Source organism: Argentina anserina, chromosome 5 (genome assembly GCF_933775445.1).
Source record: "Argentina anserina chromosome 5, drPotAnse1.1, whole genome shotgun sequence".
Lineage (NCBI taxonomy): Eukaryota > Viridiplantae > Streptophyta > Magnoliopsida > Rosales > Rosaceae > Argentina > Argentina anserina.
In genome coordinates this window covers 677,955-700,487 of record NC_065876.1, presented here as the reverse complement: position 1 = coordinate 700,487, position 22,533 = coordinate 677,955, and the positions used below count along the sequence as shown (strand labels likewise).

The 22,533-nt window shown below is 39.2% G+C and overlaps 5 protein-coding genes and 1 pseudogene across 6 annotated transcripts; 2 read left to right on the top strand and 4 right to left on the bottom strand.

Annotated features, from left to right (window-relative positions):
- Positions 1-636: 636 nt before the first annotated feature.
- LOC126795952 (uncharacterized) lies at positions 637-3,416 on the bottom strand. The gene is made up of 4 exons (XM_050522681.1): positions 3,080-3,416; positions 1,852-2,982; positions 1,151-1,231; positions 637-1,055 (listed from the first exon to the last, which is right to left on the bottom strand). Exons 1-4 carry the CDS (start codon positions 3,263-3,265, stop codon positions 894-896), a joined length of 1,560 nt encoding a protein of 519 aa, XP_050378638.1. The 5' UTR covers positions 3,266-3,416; the 3' UTR covers positions 637-893.
- A 2,636-nt stretch (positions 3,417-6,052) lies between these two features.
- Positions 6,053-7,468, top strand: LOC126795960 (loganic acid O-methyltransferase-like; annotated as a pseudogene).
- Positions 7,469-8,484: 1,016 nt separating this feature from the next.
- Positions 8,485-12,934, top strand: LOC126795945 (golgin candidate 2). The gene is made up of 9 exons (XM_050522673.1): positions 8,485-8,652; positions 8,831-9,952; positions 10,290-10,400; positions 10,559-10,618; positions 11,254-11,311; positions 11,536-11,681; positions 11,955-12,080; positions 12,373-12,420; positions 12,558-12,934. The coding sequence occupies exons 1-9, from the start codon at positions 8,599-8,601 to the stop codon at positions 12,894-12,896; spliced, it is 2,064 nt and encodes a 687-aa protein (XP_050378630.1). The 5' UTR covers positions 8,485-8,598; the 3' UTR covers positions 12,897-12,934.
- Positions 12,935-13,189: 255 nt separating this feature from the next.
- Positions 13,190-17,790, bottom strand: LOC126795969 (ras-related protein RABA6b). Of its 2 annotated transcripts, none has more exons than XM_050522703.1 (3): positions 17,649-17,790; positions 14,712-14,952; positions 13,190-13,807 (listed from the first exon to the last, which is right to left on the bottom strand). In XM_050522703.1, exons 1-3 carry the CDS (start codon positions 17,671-17,673, stop codon positions 13,363-13,365), a joined length of 711 nt encoding a protein of 236 aa, XP_050378660.1. In that variant the 5' UTR covers positions 17,674-17,790; the 3' UTR covers positions 13,190-13,362. The 2 variants fall into 2 exon arrangements, with proteins under 2 accessions (XP_050378660.1, XP_050378659.1); XM_050522702.1 differs by lacking the exon at positions 17,649-17,790 and adding an exon at positions 15,222-15,260 and having other exon boundaries at positions 14,712-14,959.
- Positions 17,670-18,226, bottom strand: LOC126795972 (probable calcium-binding protein CML27). Its single transcript, XM_050522706.1, has one exon. The coding sequence runs from the start codon at positions 18,177-18,179 to the stop codon at positions 17,670-17,672; it is 510 nt and encodes a 169-aa protein (XP_050378663.1). The 5' UTR covers positions 18,180-18,226.
- A 2,250-nt stretch (positions 18,227-20,476) lies between these two features.
- Positions 20,477-22,520, bottom strand: LOC126793838 (pentatricopeptide repeat-containing protein At3g18020). Its single transcript, XM_050520470.1, is given in 10 exon segments — positions 20,477-20,868; positions 20,871-20,905; positions 20,907-21,184; positions 21,187-21,726; positions 21,728-21,802; positions 21,805-22,194; positions 22,197-22,278; positions 22,280-22,342; positions 22,344-22,418; positions 22,420-22,520. Coding segments are annotated over 10 exon segments (1,941 nt in total). The 3' UTR covers positions 20,477-20,566.
- Between the last annotated feature and the right edge of the window lie 13 nt (positions 22,521-22,533).

Here is a 22,533-nt window from a genome sequence, read left to right as displayed (position 1 = left end):
TCTTGCTTGGGCTTCTGTCCATTTTTCTTAATGAAGTTTCGATTTGACCAAAAAAAAACTTTCAAGCTAGAATAATATACGGCTTGAGCAATCCTCATTCCACAACATTCATAATGGAATGCGCTAATACGCTTATTTCATATGTTACAACCATCTTTAAGCCGGCCTGCAACAAGAACCTAGAACGAGGAACCATTTACTCGCAGACCAATGCTCAACACGAGCAAACACCATGGCCTCATTGTGTGTGTCAAATTGAAGCATCAGGAAAAGAAACTTAAATCATTTCATCTGTTTTGGAACTAGGTGCCTCCTACAATTGTCCCTATAACCCTCTCCAATTAAGATGGAAAACCAACTTTCTCCACTAATGGCATAAGTCCATACCTCCCAAAAATTCTGGACCAAATTCCTCTTTAGTTTCGAATTGTCTCCACTTCATCTCATTCACAAGCATTTAGGCATGTGTGCGCGCACACCTCAGTATGCTGTGAAATATTGCATTCATTACACCAATAGATAAATCAAAGTAAACCCTCTCTAAGATTCTAACCCTGCAGATAATATTTTAACTTTCTGAAAAGAGCCTACCAACAATTCTAATAACAGCAAAGGCCTCGAAATTTTATTCAATCAGACAGTAAGATCTTGCATATAAATTGAACCAAAGATGATCAAATATTCTCAAAGTGAATAAAAATCATAACGTACAAGGAACAAATGAGTCGTGGGTCATTCTAAAATTGCACAAACAACAAACTAAATGGACAAGGCCATAATCTCTACCAATAAAGACAGTTAGTTATGCTAACCTCCTATTCGCTTTACAGACCCGTTTTACCTCATATGTGTGTTTCATCTCACAAACAGGTATAACATAAGCAAAGGCTTTCTCAACTTTGGAGTGCCGGCTGCTGAGTTGCAATAATTAACGGGGCACTGATGTCCATGGTTGCAAGCCCTTCTAATTCTTGGATTGCAGCAGCAGCATCAACTGCGCTTCCACTATTCAAGAAAGGTTTTAGCACACCAACAGCTTGAACCACTCTTGATTGCTGCAAACAACGTAGTAATAGCACAAACAACACTGTCATTATAATCAAAACATTCAGGCTGCATATGCAATAGATATTCAGATTACTCCACTTACCAAGTATTCCAGTTTCCTCTTCAATTCTGCGTTTTCAGCTATATATGGATCAGGTGCTGCAGTTATTGCTAGCGATGCATCCTGCGGTCATATAACAAAACAAAAAAAACAATAGCATTAAATTTCAATTACGCAACAGGAGACCAATAATATTCTCACAAGACGAGGAAAAAAAATTAAGAAACAAAAAGATGTATATCAAGTTTCCCTACAACCACGTATAAATGTTGACATTTTTGGATATTATTGAGGTTACAACTGTCAAACTCAACCTGTACATGAGCATTATACGTACACTCCTTACCAAAATGAACTTTCAAATGTCCCTTTCATTGTCTATTTGATCGAACAAAATAATACACACACACACACACACACACACACACATATATATATATATATCACAAACTACAGGATATTATCGACTACTACATTTCTTCCTCTTTTGCTTACTCTCTTCAGAAACATTACATTCCTATTGTCATGTTCAATACCAGCCTAATGTTCATTTCACCAACCACATAATACATTATTAATGCCTCGTAAACCATCAACAATCTTTCTGTTAACTAAATTTCATATACAACTAGCACTAACCTCATGTAGGTGTAATTTATCAAAACAAAAAACTTCACACATTATGGGAACACAACCAATGAGAATTAACAGCTTGGGAAGATAAATAGATAGGAGAGGACTACCTTCCTGGGCCTGCCAACAGGCCTCCCACTCCTACTTAACTTGGGCCGGTCCATCCCGGGAACCAGAGGCGGTCTGCCCCGCGGCTTACCACTGACCCCAGCCACACCAGAAGAGGCAGCAGCTGACTTATCCTTCTTGGGCCGACCTCTGGGCCTTGGTGCCGGTTGTGGCACCACTACATTGGGCCCATTGCTTTGATCAAATGCTCCAATTATAGGCACATTGGTAGCATTATATGGAATAAACACAGTCCTCGGCTCAGCTTTAGAGGGACGTCCTGGCCTCCTCTTCACAATCCCGTTAGGACCCGAAACACTCGAAACCGTCTTGGGTTTAGGAGGACGCCCTGGTCTCTTCTTCGACATCCTAGACCCCGGAGGACGACCCCTGCCCCTCTTGGCTGACACAATTGGGCTGTTCTGCACGATCGCAAGGGCTGCCGGAGCTTTACGCGGCCGGCCAGGTCGCTTCTTGGGCTCCTCTGCGGGCCCCGGGGAAACTAGCATGGGCTGAGAATTGGGCTGCTGCTGAGCAACGGGCTCGGGCAAGGTCTGCGGCAGTGTGGGCTGTGGAAAAGCCTGATAATTGGGCTGGACAATGGGGTGCTGTGGAATGGGAATCGGCATTTGTGGAATAGGAATCGGAATCGAAATCGGCTGTTGGGGAAATGAAATTGAAATCGGCTGCTGAGGAATGGACATTGAAAACGGCTGCTGAGGAATGGGAATCGGCTGCTGGGGAATGGGAATCGGCTGCTGCTGCTGCTGTTGTTGTTGTTGCAACATCTGTTGCTGCAAAATATACTGGTGCGGAATCTGCTGCAGTTCCGGCTTGGGCTTGGGAGGACGGCCGCGGCCACGGGGCTTGTCAGGAGAGGCAGCAGAGGGAGGAGGAGCAGAGTCGATAGGGAGAGGAGGGGGCGGAGCGTCAGATCTGGGAGGACCGGGGATCTTGTAGGACTTCTTGACCATTTCAAGATGACCAGAGTTTTTCAGTCGCTTAAGATGTTGAGTCAACAAGAAATCGTGAGTAGGTGGGAGGCTCGGGTAGAGGTGCTCGATGTACTTAGCTATAGCTCTCCTGCTCGACCCGTCCCTCTCCTTCAACGCTGCAATAGCTCCGTATATCATCTGTATCCATACAAATCAAAACAATTAACAAAAAAAAAGAGAAAAACAGGTTAGAGCTGAGGGGAGTGATGTGTGAGCGAGCTAGCTCAGTGGGTACCTCAGCATAAGGAGGGTGGGTGAAAGTAGGGGCAGCTACTTGAGTGGGGTTGGCAGCTACATGGGCAACCGGGGTGGTGTTGTTATTGTAGTTCGCGGGTTCGACGGCAGTTGGGACGGCGGAGATGGCGGTGGCGGTGGGGAAGGGCGGCTGAGGATAAGGATTGGGAGGAGGTGGTGGGTCCATGGAGGTAAAGTTTAGGACTCTGGAACTGGGACTGGATCGGAGAGGAGCAGAGTAGACTCTTCAGAGAGAGGAGAGAAGATGATGAGTTCGATGGGATTGGGGAGGAGCGTGGAGTGGGGAAGGTCCAATCCCACCGTTGAAATTTGGCTTAGTTTGATTACCCTCTTCTGTCTTTGTCGTTTCTTTTCTTCTTTACTTCATAAAATCTCCGGACAATCTTTATTTTATTGTCTTTGCATTTCGGGCCTTATACTCCAACCCTATTTCTCCACTCTTATCCTTGTGTTTTTGGGATATCCTAGACTTGAGGGTGCTTTCCAATTCTGATGATATTTGGGCCAAAATTCTGTTTTCACTTTCTTAAATTTCTTTCCGTAATAAGGGAAATACAGCCAACAAGCTTAATGAAGCTATAAGATTGAGTGTATTTTGTGGGAATGATGAGTATTAAGTTAACTTACTTTTACTTAAGTGCGTTGTTTTTATTTGGCTACTTCGATAAGTCACTCTAAACATGCACAAATGGAAGAAAAAAAATCAGTGTTCCCAAAGAACCACGTGACAATGTCTAGTGGTCCTCATTACCTGTTATATTTTAACACATGGATTTATTACACTAAAATTATAATTTTATATATTTTTATTATTTGTGAAATGACCTTCATGAGTATTGATAATTTTGAACTATAATTTCAGGTTTATAGTTTAGGGTTTAGGGTATAGGGTTTTAGAGTATATGGTTTAGGGTTTAGGGTGTAGGGTTTTAGAGATTATGGTATTAGAGTGTAGGGTGTATGGTTTTAGAAAGAAACCCAAAATAGTATTTGATAAAATAGCTTAAATATAATTTTTTTTAGTTAGTGTCAAATGTTGATTGAAATGGAATACTAATAAACATTGTCATGTGGTTCTCCGGAAAAACTGAAAAATTCCTGGCACAAATGAACGTGATGTAAAGCATTTTATTATGGCATTTTAGTTAAATTTGTTAATTGTTACTTTCTTAGTAGATCGGTTGTAAAATCAAATATTGACATTTGATTCGCTTAAAGAGGCTATCATAAATTTGTAATCATAGCTACACCATTATAAATGAGTAAAAATATTTGCTTGTATAGGTCTCCTTACGTTGATAGGATAAATAATTTTTTTAAAAAATCAATCTTAAAAAAAATTCAAAATTTAGAGTTTAGAGCTATCAAAAAAATAAATAACTTTATAGCGTTTAAAGTTTATAATTTAGAGTTTAAAGATTATAGATTAAAACTTAAGAGGTTAGAGTTATGATATGATAAAAAATAAATAATTTGATAACACTTAGCATTTAGAGATGTTAGAAAGATACTGTCACGAGCACCAAAATGTACTATTGTCGACAGTAAAAGCTATTACGATGAGATTTTCTGGCAATCTCTGACGATGTCCCAAAAGCTACTACCGAGCCACATAAAATCTACTACTGGGCCAAACAAAAGCTATTATGTATGTCTACTAAAACTACTATTAATCAGAAACAAAACTACTATCAATGAGAAACAACGTTATTACCGTACAAAGCTACTTCCGTACAAAGCTATAGCTACTATCATCATTATCACTATCACTATCAAACAAACCTACTACCAATTACAAACAAAGTTACTACCAACAACAACAAAAGATACTGCCACACGCAAAAAATGATACTAAAAAAAACAAATGTTATGAACAAACAAAGTTGTTTTGCATAGTCACACCGTTGTTAAGAAATCTAGGGGTGGGCAATGGCATAAACCGAATTAAACGAGAAAAACGACCTAATCGAACTGAAAAGATAAAGTTTGGAGAAGGAAGAAAACCGAACCGAAAGTGAGTTAAACAGTTTGAATAGTTTAGGTGATCAAATTGACCGATTTAAAACCAAATCAATTGAATTTAATTTAATGATTTGATAAATAATAAATATTAGTACAAAAAATAAAAAAACATAATATATATAATTATCTAGCCAGTTAATAGAGCGCATGGTTGTTAAGTTCTGGGTCAAGTTTTGAAATTCCAACATTGACATTTTGATGTTTTATTGAAAATATATGCAATTCCCTAGGGGAATATGATATTGTAGTCATTTATTGACATTTTTGATGTTTTGTTGAAAATATATGACATTCCCTAGAGTAATATGAGATTGTAGCTATTCATATGAAGACTAATACAAGAATTGCATTGACATTTCGATGTTTTATTGAAAATATATGCCCCTCCCTAGAGGAATATGAGATTGTAGCTATTCATATGAAGACTAATATAAGAATTGAAGGTAATGTACTGTCCGTGCCATAGGCCATATTGAAGAAAAATTATTATATAATTAGTTACTTATATTTAAATATATATATATATATATTTTATCGCATGCATGTTTACTACAATATTGAAAAATATAATTAGTTGAGTATACTACATGATAATATTAGGTGGTGTTCCGGGGGGAAATTATATTATGTAGTGCTGCATACTATGTAAACTATTTTGTGTGTATGTGCAAAAAAATGTCAATAAAAAAAATTGACCTCATAATATCATAATAACCACGAGATTTTAAAATTTGAATTTAAATGTCAGATGATTATGCAGTCAATCTGCTACATCATCGCCAATCAAACGGAAAAGTCAGAGGATATCGACTTCAAATTTGGTCTCTCTCTCTCAATCACGTGGGAGGTTCTCAATTCATGTTAAGACGGTCTATATATTTGGCTTTGCCTGTAATCACATCTACAAAGAGAAACGTGGTGAGACAGAGAAACAGAAGAACCAAGATGGCAGCAGAGGAAACCGGTAAATGCTCTGAAGCCTATCCAATGAAACCTGGAGATGGCCCCAGCAACTATGCCAACAACTCCATCTTACAGGTTTTTCTGTAATCTCTTTGTAATTAACAGTAACACTTAAACGTGTTCATGCAGTTGTTAGTTTACTAAAAGAATTAACACTGACACTTAACTGGGTTGATTTCCAGAAAGGAGTATTGGATGCAACAAAAGAGATTCTCAATAAGGCAGTTACAGATAGTCTTGACATGGAAATATTTTCATCTGTCAACTCCTTTCACATCGCTGATTTGGGTTGCTCCGTTGGGCCTAATGCATTTTTCGCGGTTCAGAACATACTTGAAGCTGTGATATTCAAGTATCAAAGCCAAGGGCTGAATTCCCATATCCCTGAATTTAAAGTCTTCTTTAATGATCATACCTCTAATGACTTCAATATGCTCTTCAATTCCCTCCCTCAGAATAGGCAATACTATGCTGCGGGTGTCCCTGGTTCTTTCTATGGTCGAATTCTCCCCAGTGCTTCCATCCACTTCTTCCATTCTTCTTGTTCCCTCCATTGGCTTCCTAGAGTGCCAAAAGATGTTACAGACAGCAACTCCCCGGCTTGGAATAAAGGAAGAATACATTACATAGGATCCAAAGATGAAGTAGTGAGGGCTTATAGAGCTCAATATGCAGATGACATGGAATGCTTTTTGCATGCCAGGGCACAAGAGACAGTACCTGGTGGATTGATTCTACTTACTGCTCCAGGCTACTGGGATGATACATCTCTGTCTCATTCACTGTCAAGTGTCATCTATCAAACTTTCCAATCTTGCCTCTTTGACATGGCTAGGAAGGTAAGCATTCACAACCTTTCAAGTACTTGTGGAATTCGGCAGACATTTTTTGTCGCAGCTATAAACGTATCGTTTGTTTATGCAGGGAATTGTCAGCGAGGAGAAAATAGATTCATTTAATGTACCTATTTACTATGTGCGTCCCCAAGACATAGAAGCTGCGGTAGAACGAAATGGATGTTTTAGCATAGAGATATTGAACCACAGAGCTTCTATGATCGAACCAGACGCTATTCCGAAAATAGCAAAGTCTTCGCATCTCATATGAGAGCTGTTTTTGAGGGACTCTTCAAGCAGCATTTCGGAGAAGAAATCTTAGATGAGCTATTCAACTTGTTCCGCAAGAAATTTGAAGATCAGATCTCTGTTATTGATTGGGAGAAGAGAGTGGACATCGTTATTGTTCTTAAGCGCAAGACAAATTGATTTCATCATGCTGTTTTTGATGTTATATAAGTTCTGAACTTCTGTTTTCTAAATATTTGAATAAGTGGCTATTTGCTAATACTTTTCAAAGTACGTTCTTAAATAATTACCCCCTCGGATGTTTCAACTATCTCTTAATGTTCCTATGCCAACTTCATCGTCATTGTGTTCATCATCTTTTCATGGATTTTGACTGATGTTTCCTATGTCATCCTATGACAAACCATTTATGTAAAAGAGTCGGACGACAATGAATTGCCAGATGCATGCAGCTAAACCATACGCTAAAAAACATATGATGAACGCTAAATTGCCTCCGTTGCGTCGAGGCTTTGAGTCTCCATCTTTGACGCTTCACCAAAGAGAGAGAGAGAGATAGCTAATCAGAGGGGATTGTCAGAGGAGATATAGTCGAGCACAACGGCGGCGAAGTTAATAAAATGTCACTAATTAAAATCTCGACTCATAAACCGCATTTTGTTCATTCTTTGCATGGTGCACATGTTTTTAAGTTTTTTACATTTATTTTCATCATACCTCATTAAGGGCGGAGTCAAGATTTTATAATGGGTTGGGTTAGAAGAAAATTTACGATTATTTATGAACTATATATAGAAATTTGACTAATATTTAAAATTTAAATTTTTACACTAAAATTTAGCTAGAAAAACAATTTTTTAGTAATTTAAGGTAGGCTATAGCCGACCGTAGCCCGTGTGTAGCTACGTCCTTGGATCTCACACACTTAATAGTATCAAGCAAAACGATGGTTTCTTAATGCATTGTAAAATTTGAAATCTCTGTTTGTTGAGTTTCTCAAGGAAAACAACCTTCTTTATCTTGATCAAACAAACTGAGATTAATTTTTTTTTCTAGTTAATAAACTGAGATTAATTTGGAAATAAGATGGAGGAAGTGAAGACTAATCAATTTTGTGATACCACGGCGACGTTGGTTTGTTGTTCCATCGTTATCACAGTAGCACACGCGCGTTATGTCTCCCTCGATCTTTAATCCAATACGACCCACCCTAAAATACATGAGTGCATCCCTCTTAATCCAACGGCCACAATACCTCTAAACTTACCCGCCAGTCGCTCTTACCACCCTTCACCCTCCTTCTTCCTCCCAAATCTCAGACCTCCCCTCCTTGATCTCAACAGCGCCAAAACGCTGCGTTTCATACACAATGCTTCTCCAATAGAGCTAGAGCTAGAGCTATTGCTCTCTCTCCTAATTAACTCCGATCATGGCGAATTGGATCTCCTCCAAACTCAAAGCCGCCGAGAGCATCCTCCAACAGGTACGACCACCGCCACTCTCTCTTCCTTCCTTCTCCGATTAAGCGACTCGAATCGGCAATGTTACATTTACTTTCAGTTAGATTTGAAATTCTAGATTTACTATTTTCGTTTTTGTTTTCGGAATAATTACAATAATGATAATGTGAAATTCGCGTGATTCTGCAATCGACGGTTCAGATCGATCAGCAAGCGGCGGAGTCGTTGAAGAAAAACGACAAGCCTTTCGCCGACGGCGACTTGAAGTTGGGAGCTCCGGCAAAAACCGGAGGCAGCGTGCCGCTCAAGGACCAGTTGAAGAAGAAAACCCTAGAAATGAGTGATTATACTGGAAAATTAAGGAGCGATCCGAGTTTTAGTTATGTTAATAGCAGCAATTATAGTAGTATTGTTAATGGAAGCACTAGTAGTAGTAGTAGTAGTAGTAAGGATAAAGAGATTGTTGGAAAGGCGAATTCGAAGCCTCTTAGTGATAGTGACTGGACTCAGCTCCTTAGTGCACCTAGTCCGGCAGCTACTTCTACGTCGAGCCGCGGCAATGGCTTGCCCGGTGTTCGGGGTTTGAGGACGGATAATCGGAGGCAGGGAAGTGCAGGTTCTGGTGCGAATTTGTCGGTGAAGAATCAGAAGATTGGTGGTACTAGTAATGTTGTGAAGTCGGTGCAGAGGGCAGGTTTTGGGGAAGGTAGGAAGCTGAATGGGAGAGTGAGTGATAGAGAGGAGTCTGGTTTTTCAGATTCAGCACGGCGGTCTTCAGCTGGTGGATTGAAGAGTGACGGTAAGGTTGTGAAAGGAGGTGAGCTGGACTATAGGGATGTGGGCGTGGACACTTCAGTTGAAATTAATGGTAAGGGAAGTGAAGACAATGTTGGAGCGTTTGATACAAATGAGCGTTCTTTGGAGGGTCCTTTAGAGTTGGTGAAGAAAAATGAGGAGTTGTCTGACAAGAAGATTGTTGCAGATAATATGAGCAATCAGTTGAGAAGTAGTGCTGTCAGGGGTAAGCATGAGTCCAGTGAAGCGTCTAGGAGTTCTACCTCTGAAGACTTAAAGAGAGGTTTTACTTCAGTAACTGATGGCAGCTCTGAGTCTGACTTGGACTCAGGTTCAAGTTCTGATTCTGAAAGTGAGCATGAGAAGGAGGAAAGGAGAAAACAGAGGCAGAAGATTCTAGCTGAGAAAGCAGCTGCTAAAGCTGTAGAGGCCATTAAAGAGCGGGAAAATACTGTTGCCAGATTGGAAGGGGAGAAGCAGAGCTTGGAGAAAACACTTGAAGCTCAAGTGAAGGAACAAGCACAAGAGGTACCAAATTTATTGAGATCTTCTTGTTCTCATCCTTAGGTTTCTTATTTCCTCTTGTTCCCATGTCAAATTAAGTATTTGGAACTGTTTTGTGTGTGCTTAGAACTGTGCATATCATGTTGATCAGTTTTCTTTCTTAACAAATCAATCCAAGTCTTGAATGTTTCATATAACTATGGTCACTTGTTGATAAGTCTTACATTTTTTTTTATTGTTAATGTGATGTAACACAATGCCGTTTCCTTTCTCACTAATAATTTGTTTACTTGATGAATTCTTGTTGGCTTATCTTATCCCATGAAATGTTAATCCTTATATTAAATCCTTACTGCTTCAGGCTTCAAAGCTACAAATGACTATGATGGAAACCATGGAAGCAGCTGATATAGAGAAGCAGAAACACAATAGTACAAGAATGGAAGCCTTTGTGCGTTTGGCTAAACTTGAGGTGCGACAACCTTTTTCCATCACCTGTATTTTATCTTTTACATTCTAATATCACTGGCTTTTCCCTACATCCAGAAGTAAAAGACTCTTACTCTGTTGAAACTTCAGTTTCTGTATTTAGTTGAATTTTCTTATTACTGAGTGTGAGAATGTTTGCAGACTGCAAATGCTGACCTTGCGAAATCCCTAGCCACTGTGCAGTGGAATCTTGAACAGGAGGTATGGTTATATCTTCATAGATGATTGCTATGGTGAAATAAATATCTGATCATATGTTAAATGTTGTAGGTGAAATAGTATTTGAAAAAACATTCTTACTTATGCTTGGCCCTAAATCCTTACTTATTATTAGCCTCAGTTTTTGTTTGGGGTGTTGAACCTTGCTCTGTTGTATTATGAATGCTTGAATGCAGTGTCTTATACATGTCTCTAAGTCAAAGTGTTGGTAATGTAACATTACTGAATATCTGAAATTATGCTTGAAGGCAATCTTTTTATTTAATATTTGACACGAAAGATAGATTTTCCCAATCCACCCAACTGTTTTATGTTCATATTTTTGCTAGTCTTGTTGGTAATTATATCTGTGTCAACTTATGGTTTTACTCTGTTGTAAACAGTGATAATAATTATATTCAGATTCAGCATTAAAATCAACTTACCGTCTCATAAATTTTCATGTTCTCTTGGTTACACCTCCTGCATTTACAATAATCAGAAATGGTGCCACTTAGTTGGTCAGATTAAACATATTTATCCTTGGGCATGTTCGCAGCTTTATTTAGTCTTATGCAATGTATCATGAGTACTTCTCATAGTTGTGAAATCTTTCCTATTTTATTTGTCTGGTCTAGGTCAATCATGTAGCAGAACTTCGGCGGCAAGTTGAATTAAAAGAAGTTAGCCATGAAGGTATTTTCTCTAAATTAGTAAGTAATGGTTTATGCACAATGGCACTTTGCCCCATGAAGGTTTGGTGGAACGTGTTTCTTTTCCTTCAGACGTGCTTGCAGGGTTCCATCAATGAAACATAAAGCACATAAGACCATGTATAATTTGCATAGAGCAATTTTTTTTTTAAATTTTCTGTTACCGTTATGAACTTATGATAGTATATTTCCTTGAAATTATTGTAGAACTCAAGAGGAAGATCGCTGATATTCATTGGATTGAAACACCGTTAAAGAAAGTAGGAGCCCCAAAAGGACTTGAACTTGAGCGGGAGATTTTGGAGGCAGAGTATGCTATCATAAATGATAAAGTTACAAAGTTGCAAGATAAGGTTTGTGTATTTCCATATAGTTGTGCAAAATTCGCTCATGTTTTTCCCTATCTCCCTTGGTGCTTTGTCTATGTTACATTTATGTAGTTATAGGAAATACGATACATAATCTTGATCCTTCAGTGTGGAATCATGTGTATCTTAGTTGAATTGTCATTTACTCTGATTGGTTTGAGTTTAACCTTTGTATTAATATTTCATATGTTGTATAAATTCGTGATTTTCCATATCACTATCTTAAACAAAGATTTTATCTGTACCTGTACATTTTAGGCAAAGAAGATGGTAGCAAACATTGAAATGGCAAGAAAAGAGATGGAGGATCCAACCGAGTTAGAAATTGAGCTCAAGCGAAGACTTACTCAGATGACTGACCATTTGATTCAGAAACAAGCCCAGGTTTCTGAATTTCAGTGTATAAGTCAATTATTCGTTGATAGTAAAGTCCAAAGTAATCGAAAAATAATGATGTACAAAGTACACCACAGACAAATATTATAGAAGTCAGAGATGCAACAAGATCATTCTATGAAACACCACATGCTAGTATTTACAAAGTATTACACAGCTCTGTCACTTTAAGTGGCCTGTTGTCATTTCGATATTTCTTCTTCTCACGTGAGTCTAGATTGTAATGTACATATCTGTGATTTATTGAAAGAGTATAATATTTTGTTCCTTATTAAACCAGGTTGAGGCTCTCTCCTCAGAGAAGGCAACTCTTCAATTCAGAATCGAGGTATTTCGATTATGCTGATTACTCTCCTGCCGAAATTTCTGCAGAAATTTTGATGTGCAAAATGTGTGGGATAGAAGTATGCTGATAAAATAGAAACAAGACTGAACATCTTAACATGTGATTGTATGTATATGCAGGCAATCTCAAGGTTGGTGGATGAAGGAAAATCAATGACCGACGTTTCTGCTACGTCATCAAAGGACATAGAATCAGGAAGGCCACTATTTGAAGACAGATTCCGTTCAGGCCGGGAGCACCTAGGTTCATTGCTTCAGCAATTGGAGTCCATTTTCATGGCCGGAGCAGTGTTTTTAAGGAGGAATACGACTGCAAGATTATGGTCCTTGGTGTACTTTGTTTGCCTCCATTTCTGGGTTATTTATATTCTTATGTCCCATTCTCAAGCATCAAATGAGATCAAATCTGGGGCAGTCATATCCTTGGAAAACATTAATAACAACACTTCAGGTGTATAGTATTAAGAGGTCTTTCCCCTTCGATTTAAGAGGTCTCTCAAAATGAGTATGGTTTCGTTGCGAAAAGCCTGCATTTGCCGTTGTTGTGCGTAACCGTTCACACTTTTACCGGCTTTCTCGTCCGGAATGCAGATGAAATCATTAATTCTCCTCCCTAAAATAAATCATTGATGGTACTAAGTACTGATGGAACCAGTCACATCTTACATAATTACATTATACTTTTAAACTAGACAGAATATGAACAAATTTGTGTTTGAAAATTTTGTAAGCTTGAACGGGGCCATCATATATAAAGAAGTAAAACCGGAAAATAGGAATCAATAAATCGGATATGAGTATAACCGATCCGAAAGAAATCAACATCAAAATTCTTCCAGTTCTATACAAGCTCTCTCTCTCTCTCTCTCTCTCTCTCTCTCTCTCTCTCTCCACATGGAGTGTATATATGAACTCAGCAAAATTATCATGAGCAACAATAACTAGATTGTTTAGTAGATGTGACTTCATTATCATCATCAATACGTATGATTACTTTTGCAGAGTGAAGACTTGCACTAGTTTGATCGTCCATTTTGGTGTCCATACTCTTTTGGCTCGTTATTTCGTGAATCTTAGAGATCATATCTAAAAACAGTCTCTCAACATTCACATTCTCTAGAGCTGAAGTTTCCATGAAACATATCCCTTCTGCCTCTGCAAAATTTTTACCTTCTTCCTCCGTGACCTCTCTCGAGTGGCTCAAATCTGATTTGTTTCCCACAAGAACAATAACCATATCGGAACTACCATACTCCCGGAGCTCACGCAACCATTTCTCCACATTCTCAAAGGATCTACGCCGTGTTACGTCATACACAAGTATCGAGCCTAGTGCTCCGCGGTAGTATGAACTGGTGATTGCTCTGAATCTGCATCATACATACATTGTTTAGGAAGCAAGAAATGTAAAATGTAAGCTTCCCCAAGTTGGTCTTTCTGTTTAGACTTTAGAATGATGAGCTTGAGCATGCCTATTACATTGGATTAAATTAATACCAAGGCCATAATTCTGTTTCCCATTAGTCCAAAGTGAAAAGAACATGCTTCTACCTCAAGAATCGAAGATCAACATCATAACAGAAAGCAGATGGAAAGTACAGAGAGTTTACTAAACTAGTATATATCCCACGGGTGATGATTTCTTCTTTTTCGTGAACTTATTTTGTTGTCATCTCTTGGCACTTGCCAGTCATCACTAGCAACTAACTAATGAAAGACGTCCTAATCCAAGAAAAGAGAAAATCAAAGGAATTATGTAATTTGCTTTTGAGTATTTAATATACCAATCTTCTTGTTGAACCTTATATGTTCATATTTGCAATTAAAAAAGAATTGAAATTTATCTATATTAAGCAGCTGGTCCCGAGCTGAGAGTGGATTGTATAGTATATTATGTTCAAAGTAACAATAATTAGTATCTTTGAATACTTAATGGGACGAAAACTAAATCATCAAAAAAGGAGGCACGGTTGAGCAGTAGGGTTCATGACTATAATTCACCAGTTGCTTCCAAAGATGGGCAAATCTTTCTGCTGCTAACAGATTTCAGCTAACCGACTAGTGTACGCAGTGATCTAACTTGTTTGATCCAAACAGCAGAGGTTACATAACATAGATCATGAAGGAGGTTGTTTGATGCTTATTAGCTAATATTTGATCAGTTATGCATGGTGTTCATACTTACAACTTGCAAGAAGGTTTTTTGACATACAACTCTGCAACCTCATGAATGAGTACAGAAATTGAACACGATCAAGTTCATGTTTAGCTTACCTTTCTTGGCCGGCAGTGTCCCATATCTGAGCTTTGACGAGTTTATCACCAACCTTGACATTCCGGTAAGCGAATTCGACACCGATGGTTGGCTTGGAATCCAGCCGGAATTCATCTTTGGAAAACCTGGACAGCAAGTTTGATTTCCCAACTCCAGAGTCCCCGATCAAAACCGCCTTGAACAGATAATCACAGTCTTCGTCAGCGGAATCCGCCATGAACACAGATGAGTTCTTCATAACTAATTCCTTAAGCAACAAGAATAAGGAATTAATGAAAGAAGAAGGATATATGAGCAGTTAAGCAATAAATTGTGAAAGGGGAAGAAGAAATGCGTAGGGAAATGAGCTAGAGTCGTGCTCGTTGCTCAAATATATAGATTGTATATATATATATATATATATATATATATATATATATATATATATGTATATATGTGACATGTCCAAATCGAAGCCATGAGGAGGTGAAATCCATTGGCAATAGCTTTTGGAGGTTATTGAGTCGTACATGTGAAACCATCGAAAACGACATTATTGCTGCTGCTCTCATGTTGTCGACCTCATTAAGCTATATCTCTAGCTTAGTGCTCTCCTGTCATGAACAAATTAGCTAATGAAGCAAACAACAAAGCTTCATCTTTACCTAAAGTCTATATTTTCACTGTTCCTAATTATAACTACTTATCCGTCTGTATGTTGGTAACTTGGTATTATATTTTGAAGTTCATAGATGGGATCTATTCATCCAGGTTCCTCGGACTTCATTTTGAAAAAAAAACTAGATTTTTTAAATAAAGATTAGTGATGTTCATTCAGTTATCAATGACCAAAGATCTTCTCATGATGCACTTTTCAATTCAGAATGAAGAATTGAAATTAAATGAATAAATTTTACGTGTTTCAGTCTCAACTTTCAAAATTGTTTGGATTGGTTGTTGCCTTGTTGGATTGCTCTAACTTTCTTACTAAGCAGGAGTTTGGACTGTTATTGATTACTCTTTGGTTTGGTTGGAAGGAGAGGAATCCGACTGTGGTCTGGTGAGTTTAAGTCTCTCTTATGTGGTTCTCTTTTTAAGGCCTGCTAGTGCCTGGGAGAAGGGTGTGAAATCCTCCCTTTGGGGGTGATAGCCGCATTGGACAGAGCTTATAAAAGTAGATATGGGCCTTTAAAAAGATGGGCTGGTTTCTAAACCGGGTCTCCTGGCTTTAATAGACTAATCAAACTTGTTCAGTTTTTCGATCCTTTGCACCCTGTCAGCTGTCTTCGGTTGATCATCATTGTGCTTTAGTGTTCCATTCCGGTGATGTTAATTTCTAGTCGAGGTTCTTCTCTTTGCGGAACTGTGGATTACAATACTTGTAACGCTTCATTCAATATCATCAAAATAATCGTCACTTCTTTACCGAGAAAAACACACAAATAGAAGTCCTCGTCGACAAGCGAACGTGAAACAGAAAGGAACCGGACCACCATCGGTGTTATAGGTTATATCCGGGTGATCTAGATCTCATGGGCATGTGCTGGTACTTCCAAATTCACGATCAGTGTCGCAAAGTTTTGTTTTCATGAGCTAAGGCATTCAAATTTGGGGTCATTATCATTATCCTACTAGCTAAGAAACAAATGGTGAATGCTTCCCTAAAGGCACTTGGTTTAAGCAAAACCATAACCTCTTTTCCCTACACTCCAAATTTTTATCGCAATAAAAGGACCACGATGGTCCCCGGGAATTTCCTTTCCTGGTAAGACCGGGGTTGCCTCAGGATACTACAAAGTACAAACTCTCCACTTGCAAATCTACACCACGCTTTCAAATGTGCCTTCTTTGAACAGCCATAGCCTTATTCCACAAAGATGGCCTATAAAGGCCACCGCTGCCGCATTTGATAAATTCGTCTCAACTATATTTAGAAAACGCTACCAACCCTTTTGACAGTAATAATTCAAGCCAAACTGGTCAAGTGGAACTTAATAAAAACTAGAAGGCTAGACCAAGTCTCTGATTAGAACCTTTTCTACTGAAAGTCTTCTTTTTGCCATCAGTAAAACCGAAGGCAGGGTTCTAAACAATAGATTAGCTATCATAGCATCATCAAATTAGGCCCCCTAAACTATATTGGCAAGATGAGAAAACAACACGTAACTCGCTTGTTCACATATTTGACCCGCATATCACAACTATTGCACATCACTGCCACTAATCCCACAAACTCCAAACACCTCTTTACTTCTCCCGTTCAAAATGCTCAACCTCACCAAATGGAATCCTTCCCACCCCTACACCCAATTGGTACACGAATTCACGAACATGTGCAGATATGAACCCAATTGGAACAAACATTTGCTACGTGATGGGTGACTTGGTTTCTATCTCAACGAATTACGAACTGAAACTACTACCTAATGACCCAATGGTGAAATTAAGAGGCAAACAACGTTGCAATGGCAATGCAAGACGGTCAAAAAGTACTAAGGTTGCAATGCAATGGCAGTTTTGTAGATAAACAAAAGGAGAAGGGTTTCTATGTAATATAGGTCGGTCGACCAATGACATGTTCCTCAGAGTCCCCTATATTACACACAGTATCCAAGGCTCACCGTCCACCACCTTCTTCGGCTCTTCTCCAAAATTAAAATAACAGGAATAAAATCCACAACGCAATAATACCCATCCAACAAAATCACACTCCCAAAATTCAAAGCCACATTTTTAGAGAAATAGTGATTCTGAGTAAAACCATAGGAGATTGATCCACATAACCACATGAACAGAAGGAGCGATTAGTCCCTATTTTTCCAGATCTACGAGAGTATATATACATATATCAAAGCCAGTACCACTATTATTTTCATAGCATTGCGAAATATAAACCCTAATTTCACCGATCGAGTAGTTTCTTGAGATCTAAATTCATCTAGAGATTTGACTACTACCTTGTGGTATGGAGAATAAGCTCATGCGCCGTTAGAAGTAACGGTGCCGGCGGCGTTGTTGCTCATCATCACCTTGAACTCCTCGAAATTCACATTGCCGTCGCCGTCGCCGTCGACGGACTTGATCATGCGGCTGCAGTCCTCGACGGAGCACTTCATCTGGAGGCGGTTGAGGACGAGGTGGAGCTCCTCGGCGGAGATGAGGCCGTTGCGGTCCTGGTCGTAGAGATCGAAGGCGTCCTTGAGCCCGGCGGAGCTGCCGTCGGGGGAGCCGGCCACCCAGAAGGCGTTGAACTCGTCGAGGCAGATGAAGCCGTCGTGGTCGGTGTCGAGGTCGACCATCACGCGCTCGAGCTCGTCCTCGGGGACGTTGGAGCCCAGGGCCTTGAGGACGTTGCCGAGCTCGGAGACGGAGATCTTGCCGTCGCCGTTGGCGTCGAAGCTCTGGAAGACGCGGCGGACCTCGTCGGTGACGACGGGTTTGGAGTGGTCGGCGGCGGCGGCGGGGGTTGGGGTTCCGTTGGAAGCCATAGATGGAATTTGAAGCTCTGAGAAATTGGGTGATTTGGGAGAGAGAAATGAGGGGAGGTTGGGTATATATAGGGAGAGGGTAGAGGTTAGAGGTAGCGCGTTGAGAGGGAAAGGAATTTTGAGCCCCCTGTAAAAGTGCCGCCAAATTATAAATATGGAAAATAAAATAAAATAAATGAGTAAAAGACATAATTTCTCTATTTTCCTTTTTTTTTAATTACATCATCCATCATCCTATTAAAAAAGAATACAACTATACCATTAATACTGATGTTAGAATCGAAATTGATGAGTTTCATAACAATATAATTTTTCCTTATCTTTTACGAAAGTCAATAAGATTTAATTCAGTAAAAACACAAATATAACTCATTCATAATTATCGATAATAAAAGTCATCTCTTGATTATCTAAATTTAGAAAATTACTAAGCTTACAGAGCTAAAAACATACATTTATAATAAATATTATTTATAACAATATCATTTTTCGTTATCTCGTTGCTAAGATGCTACGGGTTTTTTTTTTTTTAAGTCAGGTTTTCTTTTTTTTAAGATTCAACATGTTTCATTATGATACTACAAAACTACTTGTGGTAGTCTTTTCATATGTTTTTCACGTAGAGCTTCTTGAGTTCATCTGCCATTTGGTTTAGTTAGACGAAAGTAGCTAGTACTGAACTCATTTCTTACGAGTAGGATGAAAAGGTTCGTCTGAATGTTTCGTAATAATAACATAATCTTTATAAGCACTGATAATGTTATGTCTTTACATATTAAAATCTTCAATAATGTGAGAAATACCGCATCAGAACATGCATTGTAAAAATTAGCAGTGCCAACACTTTTATCTTGCTGCATACAATACCTACTAACAAACCGGACGAAACAAAATTTACAGATTAAGATTATTCGAATCATTTTAAATAATCAACCACAACCAATATTAATCGTACTTTTAAAAATAAGTGTATTTTATTTTGCTAAAAAATCTTATCCATGATGGAAATAAATTTATTGCTTACTCTCATCCACAACACTTTAAATAAATGACAAATGTATTTTATAATACTAGAATTATAAATTTATTAAGAAAAATAACACTTAATATTTATTTAGAATAGTGAATATAATAAGATAAACAATAAATTTACTTTGATCGATGAACCTCTGAAAAATGAAATTCGAAATGATGTTTTCTAAAGGGGGAGGGAAGAATCTGGGAGTGTCCTTAACAACAATAAATGTGGCGTGTGGGATCAAAGTGATACGCGGTAAAACACTTTGGGGGAAGTTATGTTGAAAGCGATGGCCTGATGGGATATGGTTACATATGGCCACTTCTTTATTGCTTATAAAGCTCAACACATGCTCTCTGCCTGTGAAATGTAATCGTCATCCCACATGTATCAAATCCACATCAAGCTAAATTTACACTGCTTCTTCTAATTTTTGACAAATTGGAAAAATAAGAGTGCGTAACTACGTATTAATCAAAACAAGGGTTGTGAAATAAATCGTTGTGTTTGGTAAATGTACATCGAAGTAATTTACCACTCACGTATTCAAAACTTTCTAGAAATTTGTAAGATGTTTCCAAATTCAAAGACGAGAAGAGTGTTTATAACTCAATTTCACAAGACTAATATCATTTATTAGTCACATTTGCAGTATACTTGACTAAAAGCTTAGGTATGAAAATTATAAGTCATTGATGGCCACACTCGGTTTGGACGCGTTATGTACTGGGAAAGATCAAAGATGGCAACACGTACCTTGTATTACTCTGATGTTGACGGAGAAACAGATATCTCTTCCTGCTTAGACAAAGACTTCCTGTTTATCCATTGACTAGGATACGTACTAGCTAAGAGTAAATTCTGGTATTTTCGAGTCAAGGGTCGTTAGATTAGTTTATTGTGCAAATATACGAGTACGAGTACGCTACAATATAGCGAAAAATATGAACTCAGAGTTTGTGTCTGCAATAAGACATTGCTGCAGGAAGTGCAAGATTGATGATCGTTTTCACTGAATCGGGTAACGCTGATTAAGTTGGATTTGGAAAATTAAGGCCAATCGGTATACAGATGTCACAAAGAGTCGGGTGATGTTCCGAACGAGAGCAAGGTTCTCTGATACACATTTACAATGGAGAGAACTTGAAAACTCATCGACAAAATGCATCAATGATGAATCTAACCAAAATGGTTCTGTGGATTAAGTTTGGAATTATGGATGAGTCCATATGGGGCTGTTGGGAGATATTTATGCAACTCGTATAAGTCAAATCTCTCATCTTTTGGAATAGATCAGTATGTCGATATTCAGATTAATCAACGGTCTGCGAAAAACTTAACCCACTGGCTCTACCTTCTCCTTTGGGCACTAGGAAACGAACCCTCCATTTCCATCCCCAAACTGTTTTCTTGCATTCCCATGAAACTTGTCAAGAATCCTCCAGGTTACAGAATCTGGAGACAGGCCATTTCTTTTCATCTCTTTTACGACTTCATAGGTCTCTTTCTTCATGCCTAATTTATAAGCAGTGTCGATCACAATGTTATAACTGAAGATATTCGGATAGACACCAGAATCTACTAGTTTATAAAGGAAATGACAAGCCTCATCAACATTTCCTGAACGACAAATCCCTTTGATGATGGCTGCATATACAAAATTGTCATGATCTGTGAGGGCCAAATAACGTCATCCCAGAACCTCTTCTAGCTGATCAGACTCACATAACCCATCGATTATAATAGTATAAGTGGTACTGTCGGCAGCCACTCCCTCAAATACCATGCCATTGAAAATCTCCATTGCTTGCTTTCCTTGATTAAGTTTGAACAACCCGCGAAGAAAAGCATTATATGTCACAACATTAGGGCGAAAACCTTTCTGAGGCATTACATCACACAGCATACTGAGAGCTTCTTGTGTTCTTCCAACATTTAACAAACCATTAAAAGTAGTTGTGAAGGTCACTGCATCCGGGGAGCAAAAAATTTACCAGTCGTCAAATCATCCAGTACTTTTAATGCTTCTTCCACTCTCCCCATCTTGCAGAACCCATTGACGACTATGTTCATCGTGATCACATCAGGTTGACATTCTGTTTGGAGCATTGAAACTAGTACATTCAGAAGCTCAGTCGGGTTATCAACAAGACAAAGAGCTCTCAAATAGATATTATACATCCTGATCTTGTCCACCCTTTCCTTCCTCAACATATACTGAAGGAGCTGCCGCGCCTTGTCAACGTCCGATTATCGGCAAAGACCTTCTACTACAGCCTTGTAAGTGTACTTTGACGGCAAGTAACCAAACTCAATTCCCTCCTCAAGCAACTGATAAGCCCTAAAACAACCTCCCTCTCCCCCATTGCTCAGTCCATGCACAATAGTATTATACGACGTAATGCGAGGAACAAACCCCCTATGTCTCATGATTTACACAATTCGCGACGCCGCATGATGCCTTCCGGCTTTACAAAGTGAATCAATCATCTGTCCATAAGCAAACTCCTCACCCACACTCCCCCCCATGCGGCCTACCTTCCGCAATGCCGAAAGCTTCTCGAAAACACTCTTCTCTACACAAGGAATCGATCAAATTTGAAAAAAAGCCGCATTTTTCACAAGCGTATCATCTTCACCCTTCATCGTCTCCCACATTTTCGCCATCAATTCCATAGCACCCCCAACATTACGCATCCGAAGAACACCACGAATCAGCACGCTGTAAGTCATCGAATTCTGCGCCACTCCCCTCTCACGCATTTCATCAAACATCTTCTGTGCATCACCCAGCTCCCCAGCACCGCAGTACCCTCTGATCAACGTCGTGTAGGAAACCGCGTTGGGGCAATGCCCTCGGCTCAACATATCAAACAAAACTCGGTGAGCCACACCGAGCCGCCGGAGCGAGCAGAGCTGATCAATCAGACGGTTGTAATTAACCAAAGAGGCAACAAAGTCAGGGTTCAGCTGACTCAATTCGCGAATAACGCGCGCCACGTGCTGTGCGGGGTTTGGGAATCGAGTAGCCGTGGGATGATGACGTTGCAAGTGCGCTGGTCGGGGATACAATCGGAGTCGGCGGTGGGTTTCTTCGAAGCGGTTGGAGTCGCAGAGAGCGTGGAGGATGGAGCTGAAGTTGAGGGAGGTGGTCGAGGAGGAGGAGGTGGCGGGTGCAGAGGTCGTGGATGGTTTTGGTCCAGTGTTGGGTGTTGTCTATGGTCGAGGTGGTGGGGAGAAGGTGAGGTAGAGTCAGTGGAGTGTGTGAAGAAGAAGGTGAGGGGGATGGTTAGAGTTTTGGGTGAGGGTAGAAATGTGAGCATGCTTTTGGTTCTG